Source organism: Sciurus carolinensis, chromosome 3, assembly GCF_902686445.1.
Source record: "Sciurus carolinensis chromosome 3, mSciCar1.2, whole genome shotgun sequence".
NCBI lineage: Eukaryota > Metazoa > Chordata > Mammalia > Rodentia > Sciuridae > Sciurus > Sciurus carolinensis.
Genome location: NC_062215.1, coordinates 36,187,279 through 36,208,101, shown reverse-complemented (window position 1 = coordinate 36,208,101; position 20,823 = coordinate 36,187,279). Strand labels below are relative to the sequence as shown.

The 20,823-nt window shown below is 35.6% G+C and overlaps 1 protein-coding gene across 7 annotated transcripts in view; it reads right to left on the bottom strand.

Moving 5' to 3' along the window:
• Ggnbp2 (gametogenetin binding protein 2) overlaps nucleotides 1-20,823 on the bottom strand; it is a 34,425-nt gene that overhangs the window by 4,977 nt on the left and 8,625 nt on the right. For 2 of the 7 annotated variants that reach the window (XM_047546404.1, XM_047546405.1), the window contains 8 exons: nucleotides 19,587-19,667; nucleotides 17,974-18,227; nucleotides 15,847-15,945; nucleotides 11,329-11,454; nucleotides 11,125-11,238; nucleotides 4,933-5,142; nucleotides 3,694-3,868; nucleotides 2,106-2,300 (listed from right to left, as the gene is read on the bottom strand). In XM_047546404.1, coding sequence (XP_047402360.1) covers nucleotides 2,106-2,300; nucleotides 3,694-3,868; nucleotides 4,933-5,142; nucleotides 11,125-11,238; nucleotides 11,329-11,454; nucleotides 15,847-15,945; nucleotides 17,974-18,227; nucleotides 19,587-19,667 — 1,254 coding nt within the window. The remainder of the gene's footprint in view (nucleotides 1-2,105; nucleotides 2,301-3,693; nucleotides 3,869-4,932; nucleotides 5,143-11,124; nucleotides 11,239-11,328; nucleotides 11,455-15,846; nucleotides 15,946-17,973; nucleotides 18,228-19,586; nucleotides 19,668-20,823) is intronic. The other 5 variants (XM_047546407.1, XM_047546408.1, XM_047546406.1 and 2 more) reach the window with 5 other exon arrangements.

The following is a 20,823-nucleotide window of genomic DNA, read 5'->3' as shown; positions in this document are numbered from 1 at the left end:
TAAGTTGCTAAGATACACCTTGAATTTTGGATCCTCAATGTTCTGAGTAGCTGGAATTACAGGCATGTGCCGCCATACCACCTTATGAATGTCTCTGATGGAAGTACTAAAAATACTCATTTTATTAGATATCAACTATGAACAGAGGTCTTTTATATACTTTACGTAACAGATGGAAAGTATATTTAAAGCACTTATGTTGTACACCGAAGTACAATGCCTGACTCAAAGAAAGGTACTTGTGCAACTGAGCAGCAAGCTGAACTAGTTGCTTTTCCTGGAACCTCAGTTTCACTTGAAAGAATGAGAGAACTATGGCTATTCAGATTTGGATATTTAGCAGGCATTTCCTTGAAAATAAAAAGAAGTCTGTTCCTTCAAGGAGAACAATGGAGGATGTATGGTTGACAATGATAAATTTCAGACTTTTGAAACAACAGTCAGAATTTTAAAAATCTGCATACAATGTTGCAAACTTGAAGCTTCCTAATATATAGGATGTGACTTCTCTTTTTTTCTCTTTTGAGATGGGGGTCTCACCATGTTTCCTAGGATGGTCTCAAACTTCTGGGCTTCCATGATCTTGATTCTTGGAGGCTTCCAAGTAGCTAATGCTACAGATGTGCACCCCACACAGTTATACTACTTAAGACTTATCTAATGAGACCAGTAGTGATTTTAATATATGTGATTATCTAACATTATGTAATGAACTGTCAGTATCTGGATGATCTGTATAATTCATTGAACCAGTATCTTTCAAATGAATTCCAATGCATATTACATGCATGAGTAAAAGATCTCTTCAAAGTGTAATACAGTCCAAAGTATTTTAATTTAACAGAGTGTGAGGGCTGGGATGTAGCTCAGTGATAAGGCACTTGCTGAGCATGCACAAGATTTAATTCCTTGCAGCACACAAAAAAAATAAAAAGGATATAAAAAGGTCATTCATAAAATGTCCAATTCCACATTACAACTAATCTTTCAGAAACTAAAACTTACTGAAGTATCAAAGAATATATGCAACTATATGAAAAATCTTATAGTAAAATAATCCTCCCATTTCTTATCATATACATATATGTCTGAGACCAGACTTGATGTACATGCTTCCAACCAGGCTAACAACAGAAACCAAGTGAATGCAGAAGCAGATACAACGACCTAACTGATCCTTTTTAAGTCAAACATTAAATATATTTGCAAAAATGTAAAAATAAGAATATTCTTTTTTTTCCCAAATAGTTATTTTTTAAAAAAATGTCAACCAATTAACATATAATGGGCTTATGGTTTTTTTGTTGCACTGGGCATTGAACCCAGGGGTACTCTACCACTGGGCTACATTTCCAGCACCTCTTTTAAATTTTTAATTTATTTAGAGACAATGTCTCAATAAGTTGCCCAGGCTGGCCTCAAACTTGTGGTCCTCCTGCCTCAGCCTCTCTAGACACTGGGATTACAGGTGTGTACTACTGCCCCAGCAAGGCTAATGATTTTTAAATGAATAAATAACTTAATATTTGTTTTACTTTCTGATACAGTAAGTATTGTTAAATATTTTTTTAAAACCTCATTGCGCACCTTAATTTTTAAGACTGTAAAGGGATCCTGTGACCAAAAAGTTGAGAATTGCTCTAGGTCATGCACAGAGCTAACATTCCACATTTTTACTTTGATCTAACAGCACACTAAAGTCAGGTAAAGAGATAACTATTCAACATTGTACAAAACAAATGCATGACATTAAAAATTTGGCTTACACAGAAAAAGCCAGCACACCATCTGTAGGAACTCACATCTGGAAAATCACAGTAAAAATGCCCAAATCTAGCCAGGTGCACTGGCATACATCTGTAATCCCTGTGACTTGGGAAGCCGAGGCAGGAGGATCACAAGTTCGAGGTCAGCCTCAGCAACTTAGTAACACCCTGTCTCAAAATAAAAAATACAAAGGACTGGGGACATAGCTCCGTGGTAAAGTGCTCCTGGGTTCAATGCCCAGTATCAAAAAATTTTTAAATGCCCAAATCTAGCAAAAAACGATACTTCTATCCAAAGCAACAACTATACACTTATGAGTTGGTACTAAGGAATACTACCTTCTCTTGGCTTACTTCCTTTTCATCTGCTGTTTGTAAAGGAGTAGGAATATCACATACACACTTATTTTTTCGTCTATTCTTCCGTTTTTGGCGTTTCTTTTCTTGCTTGAGTTCTCTTACTCGTTCCTCTTCTGAAAATTCCTCACAGAGTTGTTCCAAGCGGCTAATACCCTGTACTTTTTCCACAGTCATCTGTTATAAAAACAATTTGGAGAATAAATATTGGTCATAACTATTTTTCCATGGAAATTCTTGTTTGTTAAATTTAAATGATATCACACACACCCAGCTGATATTTCATGCTGCAATTTTACCAGTTTTCATAAAGAATCTTAAGCTTTAGTATCTTCCTTTTTCCCTTTTGCACTGCTAGGGATCAAACCCAGGACCTTGCGCTTGTTATAGTATCTTAAATGATGACAGTCTTAAAAATCCATTCAGAAAGTCAATATACAACTAATTCCTCTGGGGAAGTTATACTTACATATACTCCTATTCAAAACCAGCAATAGACTACTTTTAAATTTCAGAATTTGAACAATGCAGAATGAAGAGTAATTCATTTCTTTACACACAGTATTTAGCCTGATTAGATGATCTAATCTCTTATGATACAAGACAGACAAAAAGAAAAAGAACTAAAAATCTGTTCCACAAAAATTAGTATAAATCTCAAACTCTCCAGAACAGGGTGCTTAAAGTTCATGGGCTTGTGGAAATATTTCCATTTCTTTCTCACAAGGAACTGGCAACCCACTTAAAAAGTTACAACCATGCCTTGCTACATACAAAGTACTTACTAGCCAAGTATGTATACTGTATGAAAAATATTACCAAATCACAAGTACTAAATCCAACAGTAGCATTAAAGAGAGCCTTAAGTATATTCCTAAAAATATGTTTTTGTGTGTGGTGCTGGGGATCAAACTCAGGGCCCTGTGCATGCCAGGCAAATAGTCCACCAATGAACTATATGAACTATACCCACAGTCCCTTGAAGTTGTTCTTACATCATGGCAGGCATATCCCATTTACTTCAAACTACTGGAAATCAGACAAACTGGAACTCATTTCTAATTTTGTTGCTTACTTTTTGTTGTTCTTAACTTTTCATTAGTTATGTTTCACAGTAACATCTTTTTTAATCAGCAATTTCAGTTTTTAACTCTAAGAAAGTTCAAAAACCAAGGCTGGTAAAGTAACAGGATGAAAAAAAATAAAGAAAAATCCACAAACTTCTAAATTCCAGTTCCCTAGGGCCCTTCTCCATTCAAAGTCAAGCAAGTTTGGCAGTGGATTACAGCTCTCTGAGGTACTGATGGATTACATTAAGGTTCAGTTCAGTAACTTCATTAAGCACTCTTGGACATGGAAGCAGTCTACTTTTCCTTTATTTTATTTTATTGGTACTGGGGATTGAAAACCCAGGAGCACTTAACCACTGAGTCACATCCCAGGCCTTTTTAATATTTTATTTAGCGACAGGGTCTCATTAAGTTGCTAAAGGTGGTTCTGAACTTGCAATCCCCTCATCTCAGCCTCTTGAGTTGCTGGGATTATGGGAATGACATCCTATTGTTCTTACCTCAAAGCTTTTGCGTAAAGCATCAACACCAAGATAGAAAAGCATCTGCCATGTCTGCTCTTCTGCCCGTAATTTCTGCCAGATTCGATGCAGTCTTTCATAAAGATGAATTCCCAAGCAAGTCAGAACTTCTTCTTGAGCTATATCTATTGTCTTAGCATGCCTTTCTCTTCGTCTATAAAGGAGAATAAATTACATTAACTCCTAACACCCTTAACTAAAATAGTAAAAGATGAATAACACACCCTTCAAGTTCAGGTTTTAAATACCATCTACTATCAAATAATAAGATAGTTATACATTTATACTCAATTAATATATATAAATACACAAAAGCATGCATTATGTAACCAATAAGAAATACATATACAAGTAGAACATAATCCTAATATTGCTAAAAATAGTAATTCAGGAACTGGCTCTAAAGAGATGGGTTTCAGGTCACAGAGAAGTCATAGAAGTGTCTACTTCATAGACATGACAATTCCTTTCATATTCCAATTTTAGCAAAAATGCCTGTTGTTTGTTTATTTGTTCAGTTGGTTTTGAGGAAGAATAGAGAAAGGCAATGCCAAAGTGATTCAATCATGGGCAAAAGCCCACTAGATTAATCTTAATAGAAGTGGTCATAGCACTAGTGATGAAAGAGGTCTCTGAATTCTAAAATGCCTAGTCGAAAGTAGGCACTCAAATGAGGTTTCATAAACCACAGATACAAACCACACAAAGGGTTTGATTTATGCTATGAACAAGTTTTTCTTATTTTATTTTCACAACAAAGCCAGATATGACATGTTAGGTTCTTATATAAATTAATAGTAATATAAAATACACAGTTCATGAATTACATTCAATAAAGCATTCCTTCAACCCCTGCTGCAAAGATCCTACTTCTATGCAAAAACCACCATTGTGAATAAAATCTAAACATGATAATGCATGGATGAAGAAAAAATCCTTCTAATCATTTTCAAGTGAAAATGATAATTTATTTATAATGATAGCCAAAACAAGGGCAGGGAGCGCCTGCCTCCCTTCCCTTCAAGCAAGGAGCAGAGGACTAAACCACACACCACAGTTTTTCCATATTTTCACTCAATCAATTAATAAAGCACAATCAATATAGGCATACTTTAATTTAAACATACATCATATGTACTGAGGCAGAAGGTGAGAGAAATAAACTTAGTAATAAAATGAAGCAAAGCGCTAGATAGCCCATTCTAGCAAACTACATACTCATACCCTCCTGCGAACTCTGGCTCGGCACGACCCAAAAGATGTGCAATGAAGTCTGTTTCACAGCAAACATGTATGTGTCGCTCATGTGGACAACACCGCAAGCCTTCATAAAGTGCAGCACAGTAGCCCTTTTCTTTGCTGCAATCAAGCTCACCAATAAGGATATTGTATGCTCGAAGAACTTTATTTTTGCAATCAGTGCAAAACCTGTTGAAAAGAAAAACCTTGAAATTAAGAAATGGCTGTGCAATTATTTCATGCAGCATATGACAGCATACTAGATGATGGCACTCCCCTCCCATATAAAGCATTTTTTTTAAAAGCCTCCATACACACATTAAAAACATACATATGGCTGAGCACACTGGCACATGCCTGTAGTCCCAACTACTCAGAGGCTGACAGGAAGATCATTTGAGTCCAGGAGTTCTAGGCCAGCCTGGGCAACATAGCAAGATCCCGTCCCAAAAACCAAACAAACAAAACAAAACAAAAACATATACATGTAAGATAAACACAAATTTGGGATTACATGAATATAGCTAGATTGTTATTTAGAAGTGATTTTTAAAGTACAGAAGTACATAGCCTAAAAGAATGAGGCAAATATAAACTTATTATTTCATAAAATACATGCCCAGAATTTATTAGTTAACAAGGGGCTAGCATATCTTTCTTTCAAGGGCTATATGTACAGATCAGAAATAAAACAACAGAGGCAACAAACCAATGACTCTTAGCTAAGTTCTCTCTCCTTCCCATTTCTTAAAATAATCAGTATCTTCAGTCAGTAAACTTTGATATAAATTTTTATAACAACATTTTAGCACATCAGTAGCTATGCATTTGGAGGTAAGGCTAGGGATGGAGAGAAGAATGACAAAGTGTTACAGGCATTTTAAAATTTACTTGTAATTTCTAAAATGTCAAATTATTTCTTCCAAAAATGTATGTATCTCAATACACAGACATAATATAGACAACATATACACAGAACTGTGGTTTAAACTTAAGTGTATATAATGTGGCAAAAGTACAGAAGAGTTTGTGTCAAGTTAGAGGAAAAAGAATATTTCACATTTATCAATCAGAAAGAACAACAGAGCCTGGTTTCTTCATCTTTGAATTCCTGAAACAAGTAAGAACTTGGTTTAGTGAAAAAACCAGGCTCACAATATTACTAACTGGCTAAGATCAGCTGTGACACAACTAGGAAATTTTGATCTCTTCGACTTAAATTCATCTCCCAAGTGAACTGAGCAACTCCCATGACTTTAGCTAACATGTCTACAATGACTCAAGACTCTGTTCAAGTTTCTGTTCTGTCCTAAAGGCCAGACCTCTACTGAAAACACTGAGATAACACAGATGGGAAATATTGTTCATTCTGCGTTCTCTCTTGATCCCTCTGAAAAGTCAACCAGTCTGGAAACCTCAGTTAATTCTAAATTCTCCCCAAGTCCCCCAATGAAGGGTGGAGTCAATTAGTATTAATTCTGTCTTTTTTACATCTCTTGAAGGTCCCTTCTTTTCAATTCTCTTGGCCCTGGTTTTAAAAGTTTAACAAGAAAGAAAACAATGAAATAAAAAATACAAAAAATAAACATAAAAAGTTTAACTGGCTTCCTTGATTCCACTCCTCCTAGTGCTAATGCATTTCTCACACCAAAATAATATTTATAGAACAGTTTTGTCTCTCAGTTTGAAAAGAGTGCTCTGAATTCCTATTATTCCTGTTTTGTTGTGTGTGTGTGTGGTTTTTTTTTTTTTGGGGGGGTGGGTGGTGATGGGCGTTGAACCCAGAGGTGCTTTATCACAGAGCTACATCCCCAGTCCTTTTTATTTTTAGACAGGGTCTAAGTTGCTTAGGGTCTTGCTAAGTTGCTGAAGCTGGCCTTGAACTCGTGATCCTCTTGCCTCATCCTACTGAGTTGATGGGATTAGAGGCATGTGCCACCTGCCCTGGGTTTTTTGTTTGTTTGTTTTTGTTTTTATAAAGAAGGAAACAGGGTTTTGCTACACTGCCAAGGCTGTCCCGAAACTCCTAGCCTCAAAATATCCTTCTGCCTCAGTCTTTTGAGACTACAGGTGCACACCAACTTGCCAGTCTGCTATTATTTCTGCTTTATGCTTCTTACTATAGTATTTATTCTTGTAATTACCATAAATTAATATGTCTTCTGACCTGATAGTAAATAACTGTACTTCTTTAAGTGTATATAAGTTAGAGGCCCCCTGGATAAACAGAGGCAATAATGCTGACAAGCAACATTAAGTCACTGTATTTACTAATACTTTAAAAATGAATATAGCCAGGGCTGGGGTTGTGGCTCAGTGGTAGAGTGCTCACTTAGCACTCGTGAGGCCCTGGGTTTGATTCTCAGCACTACGTTAATTAAAAAAAAAAAAAAAAAAGTATTGTGTCCACCTACAACTAAAAAAATATTTTAAAAAATAAAAAATAAAATAAAAATTAATATAGCCAGGTGCAGTGACATACCTGTAATCCCAGTGACTCAGGAGGTTGAGGCAGAAGGATTGTAAATTCAAGGCCAGCCTTAGCATATTACACAGGGCAATGATTTCTTATACAACATCAAAAGCAGAGGTAACTGACACAAGACAATAGGGATTTCATCAAACTTTAAAACTTTTTGCACAGTTGGGTGTGGTGGCACTTGGCCAGTAATCCAAGCTACTCCTAAATGCTGAGGAAGGAGGATTGCAAGTTTTAGGTCACCCTGGGCAATTTAAAGAGAACTCATCTCAAAATAATAAGGGCTAACAACATTATCCTATGTAAATTTATGATTACACAAATGGTATGTCTTTACTCCATGTACAAACAGAGAAACAACATGTATCCCATTTGTTTACAATTAAAAAAAAAAAAGAAAGAAAAAAAAGAAAAAAAAAATAACAAGGACTGGGAATACAGCTCAGTGGTAGAGTGCTTGCACAGCATGCACAAGTCCCTGGATTCAATCCCCAGTGCTACAAATATTAAATAAATATATACATACATACATACATACATACATACATACGGGCTAGGGATATAGCTCAGTGGGAGAGAGCTTGCCTAACATTCATGAATCCCCGGATTCAATCCCCAAAACCACAACAACAACAACAAAATTCTGTGCAGGAAAGGAATCAATCAGCAGTATAAAAAGACAACCACAGAATCAGAGAAATATTTGCAAACCATAATATTGGATAAGAGGTTAATATCCAGAATACAGAACTCTCACAATTCAGTAAAAACAACAAAAATCAAACAACCTGATTAGTAAATGGGCAATGGCAGAGCACTGCTCTAGCAACTCTACAGTGCTAGAAGCCCTAGTTTTGGGGGTCAATGCTCACCACTGGGAAAAAAAAAACAAAAAGACAAATGAACTGAACAGACATTTCTCCAATGATGATATACAAATAGCCAACCACAATTAGATAAGACCTCATACCTATTAGAATGGGTTCTATTAAAAAACAGAAAATAACAAGAGTTGGCAAGGATGTAGAGAAATTAGAATCTCTGCACAATGTCAGTGGGAATGCAAATAGTAGAGCACCATGGAAACCACTATGGAGGTTCCTCAAAAATATAACTACCGTATGATCCAGCAATCCCACTCCTGGTATAAGAAATATATGCAGACACATGTTCACTGCAGCAGTATTCACAATAGATATGGAAGCAACCTAAATGTCTATCAATGGATGGATAAAGAAAATGTGGCACATACATGTAATGGAACATTAGCCAACTTTAAAGAGGGAGGACAGGTGTAGTGGCTCATGTCTGTAGTCCAAGATTACTTGGGAAGCTGAGATAGGAGGATCACTTAAGCCCAGAGTCTGACACCAGACATAACTCTCATCTCTTAAAAAATAAATAAATAAATAAAAAAGGCAGGTGTGGTGGCACACACCTGTAATCCCAGTGACTCAGGAGGCTGAGGCAAGAGGATCACAAATTGGAAATGAGCCTCAGCAACTTAGCAAGGCCCTAAGCAACTTAGCAAGACCCTGTTTCAAAATTTTTAAAAAAGGGCTGGAGATAAGGCTCAGTGGTAAGCACCCCTGGGTTCAATCCCTGGTGCCAGCAAAACAAAACAAAACAAACTGTTAGGAGGGTGAATTTAGGGTTTTTGTTCTTTTATCACAAGAAGAAGAAAAAAAAGCAAAGGAAAAATTTCCCTTTAGCAGAGGAGAAATGAACACAGAAATAACAATACTTCTACATTTTTCAGGTTAGAAATGGTAACTTTACAAAGTCAAGTAAACAAATACAGTAATAAAACTTGAAATATTTCCCCCCCATTTTACTACATTAAATCCTCAGAGTAGTTTAATATGTTTGATTATACAACTATCATCAAATATGCAGCAAGTTAAAAATATGACATGGGAAGGCTGGTGATGTAGCTCAGTGGTAGAGTGCTTGCCTAACATGCAAAAGGCCCTTGAGTTTATATGGGACTCAGGGTAAAGTTCAGTGACATAGTGAGTACTTAGCATGCATGAGGTCCTGGGTTCAATCCCTAACATGCAAAAAAAAAAAAAAAAAAATTATGGAAGCAGAAATGAAAGTGATTTTTCCCATTTGCAAAAGAAATACTGCTCATGAATTTTAAAAATTTTAAGGCAGAGGTTTCACAGTTTCCTAACACCTCATTTCTAATGATGTACTACCATAATACTTAACTGGCTAAATGGGTGTTGTTAAATCTTTATTATAAAGCTCTAAAAAAAGTAGATACTGCCAACAAAGAACATTAAACATTTTGAAATGTCTAAATGATGATGATGATGATGATGATAAGTATATCTGATTATACCTCAAAAACTCAAACTGTACCTGAAAGAAAAGCTAGAAACAGGAATGACAAGGATCTGCAAATCTAGCATGCAAGTGTTCCCTGACATGCTTACATTGTCAGATATCATTCCAAGTAAATCTTACTATGTATTGTCTGTACTCACAAATTCAACTTAACCCTACAATAAATCTTATAAAATTAATACCATCATTTTTGTCTTAAGGAAGAGAAAAACAGGCAAAGAAAAGTAACTTGTACAAAATTAAAAGAAGGTTCAAATCAATCTCCGTTCCTCTCTTAACATGCTTTCTCCCTACCCTTAAGATATTTATAAAGACTCCACTTTCTTATGAATATAAAACATTGTCCCAAAATACAGGAAACCTTAAAACATTAGCTCTGAGTAGGAGTAATTTATAACACCCCAAAAAAAGCTATCTTTTGGGTAAACAAATTCATATATAAAGAGGAAGGATGTACGCTTTATGTCTCTATTGCTTCCTCCAACTCCAAATAATCAATATATGCTCTACTCTTTGGAATACAACCAAACAAAAAACACATAAACTGAAAAAAAAAAAAAAAAAAAAAAGAACTTTAGTATGTAGGTTAAGTCATTAGCTCATTGCCATACAAATAAACACCAATCCTGATAACACCAGTTTTTAAAAGAATTTACCTATGTTTTTTAGAAGTGGCCCCAAAGTAATTGTGTGTATCTGTCCCAAAGTCAAAGAACACATAACCACAAACCCAACATGTGACAAATTCATAACAGTAGAACTCCCCCCAAGAATGCCACCTCTAGATGGCTCCCTTACCAGTTTCCTTTCCTACTGCACTCTCCCTCCCTACGAATTTCCAAATGTTAATGACACTTAGAAAATTCCTTTGTAAAAGTAGTATTCTAAAAAGAAAAATCTGAAGTTACTTTTATAGTACATGAAGCACATGAATTCCAACTCTATTTAAAGGTCTTGGCAAACAATTTTAGAAGAAATACTTCAAAATATTACAAAGTAAAAAGTGCTAACAACTTTAATTTTGAAAATGCCATCATAAAATGATTTTATCATAAACAAGTGATTAAGTATATTTTGATTCAGTCAATGTGTGTTTCTTGAAAGGCTGGTCCAGAACAAACAGGTAAAAAGTATAAAAAAGGAGATACTGGGTCAAGCAAGGCTAACACTGAGTCATCTCATAAAGGAACTGCCTACCCTAACAATAAGCTCCGCCTACTGCCAGGTATTAAAGGGAAGGCTGGAGTGCTATCATACAAAGGAGGGCAGTAACAGACCACTCTTGATGACTGACAGCTAAGGCACCTTCCACACCACATCACAATGACCTTTAGACTTACCTGTGTTTTCGCAGATATGTTTCTAGTGTTTCTAAAAGACAACTAGAGTCAATTAAAACTACTTCATCCCTGCATTCCTGGGACATTAGTTCCCATACATCCATCCAACAACCTCTGCAGAAAGAACAAATATATTAGTGAAAAGGAGGAATATGTAAGGGTAAAACATTTAAAAAGGCAGAATAAAGGATTGCTTGATTTTACCTGGCTGTTCCCTGGAAAGGTCCATAATGGAAAATGATCCTACACTTGCTGTCCTTCCTGTGGTCTTCACTACTTCTCTTATCTGTACTTAACTTCTCTGAACTGACACTGCTACTGCTCCCTTCACTGTAGTACAGTATAGTACAAAGCTTAGTGACACTGAGATAATCTGAAGGAATAATTTCTACAGTCTTAAAAGCATGAACTCGTTAATATATTTAAGTATTAGTAGGGTACGTTTACAAATTTGTATAATGATTACATACTTAACCATATTAAAATGTTATTTAAATATGTGCTCACATCTTTATATAAAAATTTCAGCTTGACTATGAAGTTTACCTAATACAATTTAACAACAATATTCAGTTATCAAGATAGCAACTGGTTTATAAACTTATGCATTTATGACCAAATATACTTGGTATGTTCTAAAGATGAAAGGGCTGAAAAAATTATATTTTTACCTGTAAACATGGATCAACCTTCCACAAATTGAAAATTCTAACAAGTTTTAATTCTACTTAATGTGATTGATTAAAAAACTAACAATAATAATTCCTTTTTATAGCTAGTCCATGGCAACAAAACTCATATCTACTTTCATATTTATAATTAGTGGGAAAATCATAGATTAATTTAATTATAGTAAATAAGCTTTACACTTACTAAAATAAAGGCAGTACACTAAGATGAATACATAGTCTAAATTAGTACTATATGATAATTTTTTTAAAACTTACTAAACCCCACACACACACACACACACTGATTTCAATGTGGTGCTGGTCATGTACGTTGCTTTGGGGCATATGTGCAATCCAAGTAAAATGGGTGTCTTATATTCCATTCAAGGAAAATCTTGATTTTTCTTGAACAACTGGCAACTCTTCTGCAGGTCTGGTTATAGTCCTATTTCTCAACCCCAAGCCCAACTCAGAAGCATTCAGCACAGCTAACCAGACCACCTTGGAATCCTATAGAAATTCATTGCTCTAGATACTTAAGATGGAAAAACCTTTGAATATATATTTACTTAAACTACTTTATACAGTTAAATAAGTATTTGTCAACCCCCAGCCAACTAAGGTCATACATATAATTTCACTCCCTACTTCCTCTCACAGGGGCTCAGACCACGTTTCAACAAAAACCTCAACTCCTGCTTTACCTTCTATGTTAAATCCTTCTACTTACAACTCTCATATTTCCTCTTTTTCTAATTATGCTTGTGTAACCTATAGCTCCAATCAGAACTTTAGCCATAATCTCTCTAGACCCTATTGCTTCCTATGAATTCCTTCAACGTTAAACTTTCAAGCCAGGCATGGTGGTGTATGCCTGTGATCCCAGAAATTCAGAAGGCTGAGGCAGGAGGATTGTGAGTTCAAAGCCAGCCTCATCAGGTTAGTGAGACCCTAAGCAACTTAGCAAGACTCTATCTCAAAATAAAAAACAAAAAGGGTGGGGACATGGCTCAGTGGTTAAGCAGCCCTGTGTTTAATCTCTAGTACCAAAAAAAAAAAAAAAAAAAATCAAACTTTCAGAAAAAGTAGTCTTCTTTCTACTTTGTTGTATTCCTATTTTTTCCATTCACAGCTTAATCCATTATAAGCTCGCATTGTATTCACTTTTTCACTCACTCCAATGTGGACTCTGCTTCCACTCAACCAGTAGCTCTTCACATCAGTTTCTAAATCCAATGTCTACTTTTGAGCCCTCAATGACTCAGAAGCATTCAGCACAGCTGACCAGACCACCTTGGAATGCTCTACCATTTAGCTACATCCCCAATACCTTCATTTTTTAATTAATTAGTTAATTTAACTTTGAGACAGGGTCTGGTTAAATTGCCAAGGCTGGCCTTGAACTTGACATCCTCCTGCCTCAGTCTCCCCTCATGCCTCAGCCTCCCAAGTAGTCATGATTACAGGTGTATACAACCCCACCTGGCTTTAGTCAAGCTTTTTCTAGTTTCTTTACTAGCTGCTTCTTTTCCACCATTAAACCAAATTCCTTGTTATTCTTTTCTCTTAATCTACTCTTTCTCTCTAGGTGATTTTACATATCATTCTCTAAGATAAGCTTTAATCCTCAGCTACAGACCTACGACTCTGGACTAGACCTTTCTTTCAGATCTCAAACTTACTCCCAGACAGATAATAACCTGGTTACTTGCATAGATATGAGAACACACTCAGAAAAGATGACAAGGATTGTTGCTACTTATTAGGCTAAAACCTAATGAGTCATATTATACTTTCCCTGGACAAAGCATTTAAAACAGGCAGGGTGAGGGATAACAGTGGAAATATACAAAATGATGATGACCAACCAAGGTGAAGAGGGTGTCTTGACTAAACAGACTATACTCAATGGCTGGCTATCCACATAGCATGTAAGAATAACTAAAACTACTTGAGTGGAAAGATCCTGCTTAAGATCAATTAATTCTATTCAACTGATTCCATACTTAGCAAACAACTTTCAAAAACATCTAACTTCCCATGTAGTGAGGACACAGTTGGAGGGGGATATGAAGTCTGTGGAGGTTTTTGGTTGTTTGTAAGCTGAAAGATAGGAAAACACAGCTATATGTCAATTAAATAAAAGGAGATTAACTGACAAAGCAGTCACTGCAGAACAAAAGAGTAGATGGAATTCAGAGCAAACTGGAAAGACTGGTCTTAAAGGAAGGCAGCAATGAGTACAGATGTGTAAGACGTGGGATACCTGTTGCTTTTTAGTTCCACAATGAAGAACATGCATAAAGGGGCTAAAGTGTAGTTCAGCAGTAAAGCACTTGCCTACTATGTGTAAAGCCTTGAGTTCAATTCCCAGCATCACAAAACAACAACAAAACCAATATAATATGCATTAAAAAAAAAAACAAAAAAAAAACCAGAAGCCAGGCTTTTAACTATCCCAAACTACTCTGTGCCTTCAGTCAATAGATCATTCTCTAAAGAGAAAAACGTGAATAAATTCTGCATTTAGAAAACCAGTAATTCTCTAAAGATACTGATAAATATGTAAAATACCAAGAATCCCTAGGAACTACTTTGGGCTATATAGACCTTTGCTGCTTTTGGCATACTCCCCTGTTTAGATAGTCCTTATATGGACTCTGATTCAAACAAACTGAAGTAAAAAGACACTTAACAATAATAGGGGAACTCTGAGTACTGACTGGGTAATGTTAATTCTATCAGGTATTATAATGACATTATAATTATGAAAGAAAATGTCCATGTATTTAGAAATGCATGTGGAAGTATATAAGAGTAGAGTAACATGATGCCTTGAACTTGATTTAAAATACATCAGCAAAGGAAAAAGTATAAACTGAAACAAATGTAGATTTTGATAACTAGTAAAACTGGGTGAAGGTACAAGGACTGGGGAGTCCTTGTATAGTCTCTACTTATACTGGAGAAACTGAGGTGGGAGGAACCTTTGAACATGAATTTAAGAACAAACTAAGCAACACAGAGAGCCCATGCTTCAAAAAAGAAAAAAATATATGGTACTACTTGTATAGTTTTTTCTTCTCTTCTGTATTTATGATGGATTTCATGATAAAATTATAAAATCTTTTCATTTCTGAGTATAGGGAAAAAACCCCGAAGCAGATCAAGGAAGGAGAAGGGGAGGAAAGGTACTGAGGAATAAAATTAATCAAATCGTATGCATGTACAAATGTGGCATGATGAACCCCACTATTATGTATAATTATAATGCACTAATAAAAAAGAAAAAACCCTGCTAATTATTAATATTACCACCATCTGGCCATCTAAGTCTTTATATTAGGGAAGAAAATGTCTATACAACAGTAATGCCAATGATACTGATATATTAAAAACTTAACTTTAAAAATTAACTCAGAAGTAGAATTTTATATCATCCCATTCTCTCCAAAACAAAAAAGTTACTTCTTAGAAATTCTCTTTAAATTCTGTCTTCTCCTTACCAAACCCGCCCCCAAGAATTTAGTAAGAGACAACTGTGCCAATGTGCCTGGAGACGGGGTGAAAGCAGCATTAGACGATGTAGCACCCAACACCATGAAAAAAAAAAATGCACATCAGTTACATATATACTATCATAACTGATACAGGTGCCATAACAAGGCACATTTTTAATCCTGATACATTTACTAAGGAGATAGAGAAACAAGATAGGAAAAATAATTTATAATTATGGCTGTTGATCAAAGAATGATATCACCACAATGAAAATCTTACTATTAGCTACAGAAAAATTCCTCAAAAATCTCAATCTCCTTGTTTTAAAACATATTTAATGTAAGGAACAAAACTTTAAAAATCAAAACTATAGCAACACTATATGGACTCATACAAAAAGGCCTACAGGGGACATACTTATTTTGATCCATGTTAGAGTGTAATCAATTAATGAATTGAAACTAGCAAGGTATTTACTTTTTATACTAAATATAATCTACATTTACAATATTAACAATAAAGAAGCACTTTGGTATTCAATTCCACTTACCCCAAAGGTTTTGGCTTGTGCGTATCTAAGGAGTGCAACTGACACCTCTTGTTCTTCTTACTTTTTGGAATAGCATCTATCATGTCATTTAGTTTGGACCTAATAAACAATAAACAAAGGTTAATAGTCATTTTTCTTTCAATTTTTTTTTCTTTTTTTGCGGTACTGGGGATCGAACTCAGGGCCTTGTGCTTGCGAGGCAAGCACTCTATCAGCTGAGCTATCTCCCAGTCCTTCTCTTTCAAATTTTAGAAATCTCTACTTACTGTCTTTTCATGATAAGTGTAGTATTACAGACACATTACCTACTCTGAAAATTTCACATCAAACATATTGTAGTCCAAAAGACTCTATACACTCATTTTCCCCTTTCCAGTCCCAGTCAGTCAAAATGTTGAAATAAACCTGCTCTATTCAATGCTTCCCAGACTACACTTGTTTCACTTATCCCTGTATCTAGCAATGTGCTTGGCACTCCAATATTTTATTACTGACAACATGACTCTCAGTTATCTTCCTCTGCCCAAATATTATCTAAACACATATCCTAAATGAGGATCCATCATCAAAAATGTTATGCAAATACAGAATGTATTTGTAAAGTAATGTACAGAACACAGGTAATGCTGTTGTATTCAACTTACCTCCAACCTGTCAATTAACTTTTAAACATATTTAGAATTCTAACACTTCTTATCCTTGTCTAACCCACCAAACTCTAGTTTATCAACTGCAATAGCTGACCTCCTAAATGGTCTTGTGTCCACCCTTTGCCTTTTACATTCCAGGTTTCACTCAGTAGCCAGTGATCCTTTTAAAACATCAGATTATGTTATTCATCTGTTAAAAAACTCTCTTAAGCTTCTTTTCTCAGGCAGAGTAAAACTCCAAAGTCCCTACCACCGCCTTTAAACAGGAAAGCCTTAGCATTTGGTCTTCAGATCTTTTTTTCATTTTTACTCACTAAATGACAAAAATTATAGCTCACCACTACCTCTCTGATCCATATATGGATGTCCAATCAGTATCTCAAACTTAACAAACCCAAAAGTGAGCTCTGAAACACTGTTCCCTGCAGACTTGCCCACCTCAGTAAGGGATACCATTAGTCTGTCCTTTAGATGTCCAAAAAACATCACCAATGCCCTCTCCCCAAATTAATCTATCTTAAAATCCTGCTGGTTATTTCCTCGAAATATTCCAGGATCCTACCATTTCTCACTATCTCCATTATTACCAGTGTAGTCCAAGTCATCCATCATCTTTTTCATGAATTATTAAATAGCCTCCGATTCTGTTTCTACCCCTTGTACCACACCTGCCCCCCCACCCCCCCACCCCCGCCACACACTCTCAATACAGAGGTTACAGTAGGCCAATCTTCAGGTCAGACTATGTTGCTAATCTGCTCAAAAACCTTCCAAGGCTTTCCACCTCACTAAGAGTAAAAATAAGAGATCTCAAGATAATCTACAAGGTACTACATGATAGAACCTTTTATAATTCTTCTGATCTCATCTTCTATTACTGTTCCTTTTATTCATCTGGCTGCTGCCACAGTGGCTTCTTAGCTGTTCCTCAGACATGAGGAACAAGAAAACTCCAACCTCTGAACCGTTTTACTTGCTGTTCCTTTGCTGCCTTCCTCCAAATATATATGGTTCTTTTGCTCACTTCATTCAAGTCCATATTCAATGCATTTTAGCAGAAGGGCCTTCCCTAACCACCTTTCTTAATAATAACACATGGGCTGGAGTTGTACCTCAGTGGATAGAGTGCTTGCCTAGCATGCATAAGGCACTGGGTTCAATTCTCAGCACCACATAAAAATAAATAAATAAATAAAGGTCCACTGACAACTAAAAACAAAATGTAAAAAAAAAACAATAATAATACATATTCATTTTCCATCCTCTCTACTGGTTCAATTGTGTAACTTATAAATTACAAATTATATATTTATTGTATCACTCTCTCCACATGAAAGCAGAGTAGATGTTACACAATAAAACTGCTAAACTGGACTCAATTTTTGCCCTAACCAAATTTAGAAAAAAAGGCTACCATCATTTTCAACAAGTTGTTTATAAGCTAACAAAGTCATTTCTCCTACTTTAATATACTTACCCATGTACATAAAATAATGTATAAAGCTTCTTTGCATCAGTCATGCAGCTTCGAGTTACAGATAGGACTCCCTTGGGTCCTACTGTCAGGGGTTCAAGGGCAGGATTTCCAGACTCTACAAGCTGGGAAAAGAGGCGCTCCACACTGCGACGACAACCAACACATGGAACAAGCTGAGAAAGTGCACTCAAGACTTCACGTGATGTTACAACCATGGCAATACCTAGATCTTGTTGCTTTAGCATACTGTGTCGCTAAGAGAAAGAAAAAGAGTAAAGTGAAAAATCCTTAAGACATAAAATGTACTCTTTTCACCTCGATGGGGGTTCCTATCCTTGTACAGTAAAGTACAACCTGCCAAGGGCTTACCACCTTTATCTACTACTGAGTTAGAAAGGCAAGTGATTAGCCCTGTCGATGCTGTACTGAATTTGCTCCACAAACCCCTCTGCTCAAGAATTAAGGGTGAAAAGAACTGAACTCAATTTAGGATATAAAAACTGTGTAGAATGCCAGGGGTAGGGAGTAAGCACCTTGACATAGCAAAAAGAAACCCTGCATCTGCTGCATCTGGAAACTGAAGATTTAATCAGTGAATATTAAAAGAGGAAGAAGAAGTCACAATGCAGCTTTACTATATCTTCTTTTCAACTTTAAACAACACACTATGTTTAGCTATAAGAGTCAAATTAGCATGGTGATCATGAAAAGCAGCAGTTCACAACCTGGAGGTATGGACATATGTGGATTAATGCAAGAGAACAAGGACTATCTTACTTATGAGGGAGCTAGTGAAGGAGTAATATGCTGGTGCATATGAATGTTAATTGCTGATTATGACAAGGTAGAAAAATGACTGAAAATCACAGCTGTACAGAAATGGGCAAAACTCTAGTAAGTTCTACCAGATGGAGTGAAGAGCTACACTACAATTATCATTTTCAGATTTACCAAAAACAGATGGAGAGGTAAGACAATTACCAAGAAGCATTTTCTCACATTTATCTTTAACTTTTCATTCAAAATTTTCTCTAAAGGTAGAAATAGAGTTCTGAAATAAACTAGTAAGTTATCTCCTGTTAATTTTGTTATATATTTAAATAGTATTTATAAAGTATCGTATTTCTTAAGAATTAAATAAAAATCAGAAAATTCATAATATAGGATTAATTTTTTTTAACTTGAACAAAACAATCCTACAGAAGAAACCCAACAAGTTCTTTTTGTGTGTGTATGCAGTGCTGGGGTTTGAACCCACAGCCTCAACATGCTAGGCAAGCTCTCTACCATTGAGCTATATCCCCAGCCCCCAACAAGTTTGTAATGAAAAACTGTGTACCCTATCTTTAACAACCAGGAAAGATGGCTAAGTGAAGTAGAACCTTATGGACGAGTAAAATGTTAACACCACAGAGTCTCTATGATGTATGACAGGTCTATACATCAGGTATGTAAATATATTCATCATAGCAACAGTAAAAATGAAACCAATTTCAGTTTAACACTAGGTAAAACAAAATTTAAACTTAATTTTATTACAGCTGAATTCTAAATGATTCTTTAAACACACACATAAACACACCACTGAAAACACTGATTTTAAAAACTATTACCTGAATGAACTGCTTTAGTTGTGCACCATTATTCTGATGCCCATCGAGATTTAACACATTGTCAGGAAACTCCATCACCATCTTAAAATGTAAAAAGAACAGGAATCAAATATTTTACTCTCTTCAAACACATTATACAGCCTATTTTATAAACTCCTAGGCAGAAATAAGACCTCAAAATTCCATCCCACACAAAAAAGTTTTTTTTAAAAAAATCTAAATATACAGCCAGGCATGGTAGCATATGCCTATAATTCCAGCAACTGGGAAAATAAAGCAGGAGGATCACAAATTCAAGGTCAGCCTCAGTAACTAAACAAGACCCTATCTCAAAACAAAATAAAAAAAAAAAAGAAGTGGAGTACTCCCATTCAATTCTAAGTACTAGATTAATTAATTAGCTAATTAATTAATTTCACCCTCCCCAGTTCCAGAGATTGAACCCAGGGACTTTTTTACCACTGAACTATATTCCTAGTACTTTTTATTTTGAGATTCAGTTGCTGGGATTACAGGTGTGTGCCACTGCACTGGGCAGTACACAAACTTCTAAAACTAGAATGGTATAACATTAAGAGCAAGGACAATGAAGTCACATAAGACAGTTCGAATCCAAGCTCTGTCACTTAACATCTAAGTCATAACTCACAAGTTACTTAACCTGTTTCTTAACTTCCTCATCTGCAAAAGAAAATTAATAATTTCTAATATCTCTCTCTCACAGAGTAGTTGTGAGGATTAAATTATACTTTAAAGTGTTTGTAGCCATACAAGATAGTGCACACCAGTAATCCCAGCAACTCAGGAGTTCAAAGCAAGGCTCAGCAACTTAGGAAGACCCTGTCTCAAAATTAAAAAATAAAATGGGCAAGAGTGTAGCTCAGTGGGGTAAAGCATCCCCAGGTTTAATCTCCAGTACTGCAAAAAATTGTGTTTCTTCTTTTCCAGTAGCCAATAACAACACTTAAAAAAATTAAGGGCTGGGGTTGTGGCTCAGTGGTGGAGCGCTTGCTTGGCATGTGTGAGGCACTGGGTTCGAGTCTCAGCACCGCATATGAACAAATAAATAAATAAAAAATAAAGGTCCATCGACAACTAAGAAAATATTTTTTTTAAAAAATTAAATAACCTGACGATTTTAGTTAACTCCTCATAATTATGAAAAAAAATCTTTTAACTACTTTAAAAAATATCTATATATCAGGTTTTGGATATAGCTCAGTGGTATAGTGCTTGC